An 8813-nucleotide genomic window follows, 5' to 3' on the forward strand; every position below is an offset into this window, starting at 1 on the left:
AACAGCCGCTCATGCTACGGACTCTTCCTTCCTGTCGTGAAAACATTTGCGCATGACAAGTTTCAAGCAGTAATTTTTCAAGAGTTGGACTTAAAGACACTGATCACCGTCATGGATGGGGATTCTAGTCGACGCGAAAGAGCACGGAGAAAGGAAACCGACAAACAGTTGCGGCATATCTCTTTAAATCACTTTTGCTTTGTTGAATAACGTTGAGGCTTAAGAGCGTTGAAAATTTGACCCAGCTCTCGAGCTTCGGATAATGGTCTTTACCACTTCTTCAACCTCATCCCAATCCTGAGTGTTCACACGCTGGATTTCAGTGTTGAAATACGTCTTAATATCCTGGAGCATCTGCCATTCTTCCTTACTGGCAACGAAGGACACCGCCACGCCGACGCGGCCGAAGCGGCCAGTACGACCAATGCGGTGAAGATAAGTCTGGGCGTCAGCAATACGCTTAGTAGCTTTCGGAGCATGGAGTTCAGGGATATCCTGTTTAATTATTAAGGCAAGGTTAGCTGTAAATACGGCTGAGAAGGAGAAAAAATAGAGAGCTCTCCGGCAGCGTACATAGTTGATGACCATTGATACGGTCTGTACATCGATTCCTCGAGCTAGCACGTTGGTCGTAATAAGCACTTTGGCGTCGCCTTGGCGGAACTTGTCAATGATTTCGTCACGTTTTTGGCCCTCAACGCCACCGGTGAGGGATACGACGGTGTGGCCTTCAGCCACCATTCTCCTTTCAATTTCAACTGCTGAAGCACGTGTCTATAGATCGATGTTAGTGCATCGTCGAGGATCGTATGTTATATGGGAAAATGTTACCTTTACAAAAATAATTGATGATCCGATGGTAAGTAGGCCGTAGAACTTCACCAGAATATCGAATTTGTGCTCATCAGAGTCACAGTCAAGGTAGAGTTGTTTGATGCCTTCAACTGTCAACTCTTCATGTTTAAGAGTAATCTGATTTGCATTCGGCGCAAACTTGTTGGCGTAACGAACGACGTGATCGGGGAATGTGGCTGAAAAGAGCACAACTTGAATATTTTTTGGAAGCAGCCTGTATCGACATTACTCAGAAGGAATATGCGTAGAATATAAATGGGTGGTGCGGAAACTCACCCTTTAACACGGATACATTGATCCCCTAGGCCTTGTTGGTCGAGCATGTTGTCTGCCTCGTCGAGCACAATGACTTTCAAATGTTGCGGATTAAATAACCGTTTCCGGATGAGATCCATCACAGTTCCCGGGGTGCCTACAACAACGGGGGCTTCAACTTTTTGATTGCGATTCGATTCCATGGGCACGGCGGTAGCAACTTTCAACTTGTCGACGTATGATCCCATAACTTGGATGACACCCACTATCTGGCGAGCCAACTCACGACTGGGCGCAAGTACCAATGCCTGTGGTGCAAGCTCCATCTGGGGAGACAGATCAAGACGAGACAAGATGTTCAGGACGAAAGCAGCGGTTTTTCCAGTACCGGATTGTGATTGGCCAATCATGTTCGCCGGGGGATTATTTAGGAGAAGCGGCAGGGCTTTTTCCTGGATCTTAGAGGGACGACGAAAGCTCATGGAATGTAGACCTTGGAGAATGGATGGATGTCTGAATTTGCGGCTACAATGAGCTCCGGTAACAGAGTGTGAAATGGGAATGGGGTTGTGAAATCAAAATGGCTTACAGCCCAAGCTCCTCAAAACTTTTAATTGAGTATAACGGATTATTTGGGTCCGCTTGCAAGTCGCTCAGTTTGACATTGACCGAGTACTCTGGTTCCTGTAGTTGGGATCCTCCAAAACCTTCAGAGGCTCCATCCGTTTGGCCATCCGCAGCTGAAGGTTTTGTAGCAGCGGGGGTCTCTGTGGTGTCTCCTAAGTCACAAAGTCAATGATGACACAAAACGAAAAACTAGATGGAATGCCGCGACATGGTTATCCAAGTCGGGCACATAGGGGAAATTACCAGTAGCAGGCTCAGATGTAGCAGAAGCATCTGTCTTGGGTTCTGCACGGGATATGCGGGCTTCGAGGGGCCCTCCCGCGGGGGTTTCTGTCGCCATTCTCAGATGGGAAAAATGCGAATTATGTTAAAATGAATCTATAATGGATGGAGACTGTGAATTGAATGTAGGAAACTCGAATAAATGTCCAAGCGTAGATGGCAGAGAACTTTAGTAGGAGGAGTCGAGCTTGAGGAGGGGTGTGAAGGGTGTGAAAATGAATGGAGGGGCCCGCAGATTCGCGCGAGATATATATATCAGGATGAGGAATAAAAACAAAAGTGAGGACGGGTATGTCAGCGGTATTGTGCCAAATCAGGCATTTGTTTACCAGCAGAAATGACGGTGAATGACAACAAATCCGGCCGTCTTCTTCACCGTCGTCGCTGGGCCAGGAAGATGTTTTGTCGCAAATCCAGCATCCAAGCTTCATATATTGCTGAGTCATCAGCGGCAGCCTGCCCACTAGTCTGCTTTCGTGTGAAAATCTTGGCAAAGGTCTTCCAGAAGTCCACTAGTCCCAAATAATATTTAATTGTCGACTGGGGAAGTGGCTGACAAATGTGGCTTGTCGGAGGTGGCTGAAGTGGGCTTGGGCTCTCGCGACCTTTTCTATCCTGGATTCTTCCCGTTGGGGTTGAATATCTTGACCTAGTCTAACGGCGATCGCCACTTTCTTTTTGAATTTATTGCTGCGAAGCCCGTAGTTCCCCTTATTGCATCTCCAACGAAAGTGCGCACGCCACTTCACAACGCCTTGCATGGAGCTGGATAAGAGTAACAATGACAGATGTTGATACTTCTCCACACTTTGGGTCTGAATTGAGGGTATATTCCCTGTGCTTCCGCCCTCAGAATAAGTCTATAAGCTAAATGCTGCCTATTGATTAGGATGCCTTTAAACCTGTCAATGCCTGGGTACGCCTCCTTTTCCACCGCACTCCCGTGCGCATGTTCCTTCCCGTCCATTTCCACTTTACAGCAGTCCCTTACGATTACGGAATGCTTTTCGTGCCAGGATATTAAGTCAAAAACGTGTAGGTGTCGAATGGTATTGCGTGGCTCGAAGAGGTCCAGCAGTTCTATCGTGAACGAAGCGCTATCGAGAAAGAATACGCTGCGAAACTTACCGGATTATGTCGAAAGTACCATGAGCGCAAGGCCAAAAAGTCGAGTAGCTTGAGCGTGGGAGAAACTCCATCGTTGACTCCTGGATCATTAGAATCGGCGTCATTGACTACCTGGACTACACAACTCTCTGCTATTGAGGCCGAAGCGGCAGACCGGGATCGTTTCGGCTCAGACCTTCTTTTCCAAGTTGCTGAGCCTTTGAAGCAGGCAGCGGTGCGGTTTGAGGAACTCCGAAAAAACCATGTTGACTATGCGGGCAAGCTAGAGAAGGAACGGGATTCCACATATAGTGATCTAAAGAAGGTGAAGGGCAAATATGATGGAGCCTGTCAGGAGGTAGAAAACCGACGGAAAAAAACGGAATCTTCATTCGATCATGGAAAGCAAAAGGCGCAAGTGGCATATCAACAACAGACTCTTGAGATGAATAATGTGAAGGTATGACTGAACGACCAACCAAGCCATAGGAGACCCTATGCTAATTTGACAACAGAATACGTACCTCATTTCTATAAATGTAGCGAACAAACTAAAAGAGAAATACTACTATGAATATGTCCCAGAACTGCTGAATGTATGAGAATCATTTCCTACCGCTTGCTTAGTACTGACCAATTTTGAATAACCATTATTATCGTAGGGATTACAAGATCTCAATGAAACACGAGTGTCTAAATTGAATTCGATCTGGATGTTGGCTGCGCAACTGGAAAAAAACACTTTGACGAAATGCGACCAACATGTTTCCCATCTGATATCTGAAATTCCACGCAACGAGCCCTGGCTCGACTCTACAATGTTTATTCGACACAACATGACAAATTGGCAGGACCCTGCAGACATGCAATTTGAGCCAAGCCCTGTATGGCACGATGACGCCACGATGATCACGGACGAGACTTCAAAGGTTTTCCTCCGAAATACCCTAGTGAAGAGCAAAGCCCAGGCAAAAGAGCTTAAGGCAGAGGCAGATAAAAAAAGGAAGGAGGTCGAGAACGCAAAAAAGTTACGGAAAAACATTCGTGACGGGAAGGATAATAGAGATGAAGCAGAAGTTGTTCGGGCTATATTTGCCATGCAAGAAGACCTTCACCTGCTGGACCGTAAACGATTAACAGCAGAGGTTGAGATATCGACTATAATATCGGTTGTCGGCGACTTATCCTTTGGAGCTAAGAACCACAATTTTCGATCACAAACGTTTAAAATTCCCACCAATTGCGATCTTTGCGGGGAGAGGATCTGGGGCCTCTCGGCAAAGGGCTTCGATTGCCGGGATTGTGGCTACACCTGCCACAGCAAATGCGAAATGAAAGTCCCGGCGGAATGCCCTGGCGAGCAGACTAAGGAAGAGAAAAGGAAGCTGAAAATAGAAAGACAAGAAGCAGCCAGCTCAAGAGCTTCGGTTGATATTGCCTCACCCACCAATGGGGCGTCGGAGTTACCTACACTGAGCCGCAGAGATACTATGAATTCCCTAAGCTCAGGATATGCGGCCAGCGCAGCGCGCTCTGTATCTGTACTCTCAACGCCACAAGTTGCCGAAGAAGGGCCAACGGAGCTTCCAGAATCTGCTCCATCAACGACCACGAAACCGGCTACTGCCCCCCGAAGAAACCGAATTGTTGCGCCCCCACCCGCACAATACATCAGCGCTCCTCCTCCTCCAGCCGACCAAGGAGAGGCTGACGGAGGCGGCGGTGGAGGTGGGGGCCGCAGCCGTGGCTTATCTGTAAAATCTAACGAAGCTCGAGGCAAAATGATGTATCCATATGACGCCAACGGCGAGGACGAAATTACAGTTGAAGAAGGCCGCGAAGTTATAATTGTTGAACCAGATGGTACTGTTTTTCCCCCCAATGACAGTTTCTGCCCCCTGCCTCTTCCCAATCTTCCCCCCGCTCCCTCCCTCGTCCCAAACACCTCACATCCGCTGACATCAACCTTTTTATTTTTATAAAAATGTAGACGGATCCGGTTGGATGCGCGTTCGGGCAGGCTCCCGCTCCGGCCTCGTCCCAGCGTCTTACGTCGAAGTAATTTTCACCCCACCACCAGCGCTCTCACCAAAACCCGGCCTCCCCGACCGCCCAGGATCCACCTACTCAAACTCCAGCGCGTCCCTAGCCAGCAGCGTTGCGGGCAAACGACGTGGTCCGGCGGTGGCCCCCAAGCGCGGAGCGAAGAAGCTGCAATATGTAGTTGCGTTGTATGACTACGAAGCGCGCAGCGATGCGGAGTGGAGCATGGCGGAAGGGGATAGATTTGTGCTTGTGAACCGGGATAGTGGGAATGGGTGGTCTGATGTTGAGAAGGGGGGCCAGACGAAGAGTGTCCCTGCGAATTACATTGAAGAGGTGTAGGGACAATTGTTTGATATGCATATGTTGTGTTTTGACTGGAAAGGTTAGGGGGGGTTGCGGAGGGGATTGTAACTTGAGTTGAGCTACAGATTACATATAACTGGGATGGGTCTTTGTTACCCTCTCCTGCAAAGTTATCATTTATTTACGAATGTCCAATATCACTCTACATTTTTCTTGCTTTTCTTGCCTTTTTACCTTCACACTTTTTGGTGGCAGCATTGCATGTTTTTGCTACCGTCTCCTCCTTACCATGCTCATTTCTTCTATTGCAGTTTCTCGGATATACCGTTCGTTTATGGGCGGTTAACAACTCTTTTATCTTGTTGTAATTCGTGTTTGGCTGAGTTGGTTTTTTACATAACTAGTTGGTTAACTATCTCGGGGCGCGTAATCCTTCTTTTTGTTCATGTTTCGTATTGTCATTACTTCGTGCTGTCATAGCTTGCCCCTCCTATCCGTATCTCTCTTGTCGTGGAGGACTGTATATGTCTATCTGCCTCTCGCTTGCTTTGTGGCGTCGGTAAAATTTGAATTGGAGTTAAGACTGTGCCCGATACACTGCGAGAAATCTAAGTGAAATGTTATTCGCCGGTTTTTGATCGCATGTTAGTCTCCAGTAAAACAAGAAAAGGGGGAGGGAAGGACCCAAAAAAAAAAAAAAAAAAAAAAAAAAAAAAAAAATTATGGGGCAAACCAGCCGCAAACTCCAGCAGCCACGTAAGTGCCCAGCGCCAGGACGAGGATTCTCGCTCGTTGGTGGCTGCTTGGCGGTGCTTGTATGTTTCAGAGACGAAGACCGGGCGATCGTGGAGCGGGTGGCGCGGCGCTAATGTGCTTGTGGTGCCTGTCCCTGTGCGAGGCATGATGGATGGCGGGATGGCCTATGGGGCCGAGTGGAGGAGGGAGAAATGGAGGTGGATCTGTGGGGCTATTAGTTGTGCATGGTTTGAGATAATCCTCTGGGCCTCCTTTTCTGTGTATGAAGACGTTGGGTTGATTACTCCGTAGTTGTTTGGAAGTGTTGGATGTGCGTGCATATGATCTCCCCGTCCGGGGCCAGCCTATCCTTAACTAAATCCTTGGGGCCTGTTAGGGCAGCTGGAGGCCCGCGTCCAGGGATGGATATGCCCAATCTGGAAGGGTTTCCCCTCCCAAGAGCCAATAAACAGGCAGTCCGTCCCCAAGGATCCGCCAGGCCCACTCGTGTCCCGGCTTTTAACTGATCGAGTTTCCGTTTTGTTTCACTTTTGGATCGATCCACCCAGCTTGGAACTTTTCTGTCGTTCTCACTCCCTCCTTGACTCCATCCTTTGCATCTTCGAGAGGGAAGCCTCTGCCCTTCGTTCTTTCCAGCATCGCCTGCTTCTTGTGTTTTTCTCCTCTTCATATTCTCTCGTTTAAGAAAGAAAAAAAATCATCTCTTTACAATCTTTTTAAACAACCTTCTGCTCACCCGCTCGCAGGACAGGATCTGAAAATCTTGTTAATTAAATTTAAAAAAAGCAAAAGAAAGAAAGAAAGACGCAAAGACAACTGCTCATTGACACCTTCCACAGCGCTCTACGGAGATTTAGCGCCCAATCTTCAATATGAAAACCACAGCTGTGTCCGTGTTGACGGCGGCTGTCTTGGGGGCCTCGTCCGCTTTCGCCGGTGTGGCCAGCGATGTGCGCGCCAGAGCGAGCAAGATTACTCCCATCACGGTCAAGGGAAACGGTATGTCAAAAAACTATCTTTAGCCCCTGAATGAATTGGCAAGTCCCAATGCCGAGCGACGGCTGGTATGTTGACTGGGCTATTCTGTGTTTGTTAGCATTCTGGCAGGGAGACAAGCGGTTTTATATACGTGGAGTGTAAGTTCCAGCTTAACCCCTTCCCATCTCTTTCTTAATATATCAATTCAGTTCCATTTATTTATGGTTTCCCCCAGCTTAAAACTTCGAAATGCATTCTAATTTGATGTTTTATTCGCTCTAGTGATTATCAACCGGTTCGTCCAAAGTTCAACTCGTCCTTGCTGTCCCGATAGTCAAGTGGAGGAGAGCGTTTCCTGAAATTGATATCAGTCCAGGGCGGAGCTTCCAAGCTCAAAGATCCAATTGCCGATGCCGAGGAATGCAAAAGCGACATCGCCAAATTCAAGGAGCTGGGTCTGAACACTATCCGTATTTACACTGTCGATAACAGCCAGAATCACGACGAGTGCATGGCAGCTTTGGCGGATGCTGGCATCTACCTTGTCCTCGATGTCAACACCCCCAAGTACTCCATTAACAGGAAGGGTATGTACGTCCTTGTTCCCGGCATGAGATTGAATTCAGAGGGTGATTTATTTTGACCTTTGTTCCACCCGGTTTTCCCACAGATCCCAAGCCTTCCTACAATGACGTTTACCTCCAGAACGTATTTGCGACCGTTGACATGTTCGCCCGATACGATAACACATTGGTATGATTAAACACCCCTGAACAAGTTGTCAACGGTCTATTCAGATAAGCTTGCTAATGACGATTACAGGCTTTCTTCTCTGGAAACGAAGTCGTCAATGATGGCCTTTCATCGAATACTGCCCCTTACGTCAAGGCGGTCACTCGCGATATGCGCCAATATATTCGTCAGCAGGGCTTGAGAGAAGTCCCTGTCGGTTACTCTGCGGTATGAATAGCAACAAAGTTATGATGTTCGAACGGGAACAGAAACACTGCGAGGCTAACTCTGCGTTTTGTTTTTCAACAGGCCGATGTCGACACCAACCGCTTCCAGATGGCGCAATACATGAACTGCGGCCCCGACGACGAGCGCAGTGACTTCTTTGCTTTCAATGATTATTCATGGTGTGATCCATCCACCTTCGAAATATCCGGCTGGAACAAGAAGGTCGAGCTATTCTCGGATTACGGACTGCCCCTTTTCCTCTCGGAGTTCGGGTGCAATACCAACACACGCGAATGGAACGAAGTGAAGGCTCTATACTCCGATAAAATGACCAGCGTCTACTCTGGTGGTCTCGTCTATGAGTATTCCCAGGAACCCAATAACTACGGTTTAGTCAAACTCGAAGACGGCAAGGCTGTGCCTCTCAAAGATTTCGACACGCTGAAGAAAGCTTTTGCTGCCACCAAGAACCCAGACGGTGATGGTGGGTACAACAAGACTGGTGGAGCCAACCCATGTCCTAAGAAGAATGCTCCCGACTGGGATGTCGATGGTGACACCCTTCCCGCCATCCCTGAGCCGGCTAAGCAATACATCAGGAAAGGTGCTGGCAAAGGGCCTGGCTTGGACGGTCCGGTAGCCAG

The 8813-nt window shown here is 48.2% G+C and overlaps 3 protein-coding genes across 3 annotated transcripts in view; 2 read left to right on the forward strand and 1 right to left on the reverse strand.

The window, feature by feature from the left end:
• Nucleotides 1-219: 219 nt before the first annotated feature.
• Nucleotides 220-2077, reverse strand: HCAG_07208 (hypothetical protein; the record flags this gene model as incomplete). The annotated part of the gene is made up of 6 exons (XM_001537736.1): nucleotides 220-495; nucleotides 574-774; nucleotides 832-1069; nucleotides 1132-1623; nucleotides 1700-1889; nucleotides 1981-2077. The coding sequence occupies 6 exons, from the start codon at nucleotides 2075-2077 to the stop codon at nucleotides 220-222; spliced, it is 1494 nt and encodes a 497-aa protein (XP_001537786.1).
• Nucleotides 2078-2800: 723 nt separating this feature from the next.
• On the forward strand, nucleotides 2801-5511 carry HCAG_07209 (conserved hypothetical protein; the record flags this gene model as incomplete). Its single annotated transcript, XM_001537737.1, has 6 exons — nucleotides 2801-2845; nucleotides 2909-2935; nucleotides 3059-3586; nucleotides 3642-3722; nucleotides 3789-4989; nucleotides 5117-5511. The coding sequence occupies 6 exons, from the start codon at nucleotides 2801-2803 to the stop codon at nucleotides 5509-5511; spliced, it is 2277 nt and encodes a 758-aa protein (XP_001537787.1).
• A 1592-nt stretch (nucleotides 5512-7103) lies between these two features.
• The window catches only part of HCAG_07210 (glycolipid-anchored surface protein 5 precursor), a gene marked incomplete at both ends in the record, with an annotated part of 2745 nt that continues 1035 nt past the window's right edge, over nucleotides 7104-8813 (forward strand). Inside the window, 7 exons of the mRNA XM_001537738.1 lie at nucleotides 7104-7230; nucleotides 7274-7367; nucleotides 7492-7504; nucleotides 7586-7796; nucleotides 7880-7962; nucleotides 8032-8169; nucleotides 8251-8805. Of these exons, the coding sequence (XP_001537788.1) occupies nucleotides 7104-7230; nucleotides 7274-7367; nucleotides 7492-7504; nucleotides 7586-7796; nucleotides 7880-7962; nucleotides 8032-8169; nucleotides 8251-8805 (1221 nt within the window). The remainder of the gene's footprint in view (nucleotides 7231-7273; nucleotides 7368-7491; nucleotides 7505-7585; nucleotides 7797-7879; nucleotides 7963-8031; nucleotides 8170-8250; nucleotides 8806-8813) is intronic.

This window comes from Histoplasma capsulatum, genomic scaffold, assembly GCF_000149585.1.
Source record: "Histoplasma capsulatum NAm1 scaffold_8 genomic scaffold, whole genome shotgun sequence".
NCBI classification, from domain to species: Eukaryota; Fungi; Ascomycota; class Eurotiomycetes; order Onygenales; family Ajellomycetaceae; genus Histoplasma; species Histoplasma mississippiense.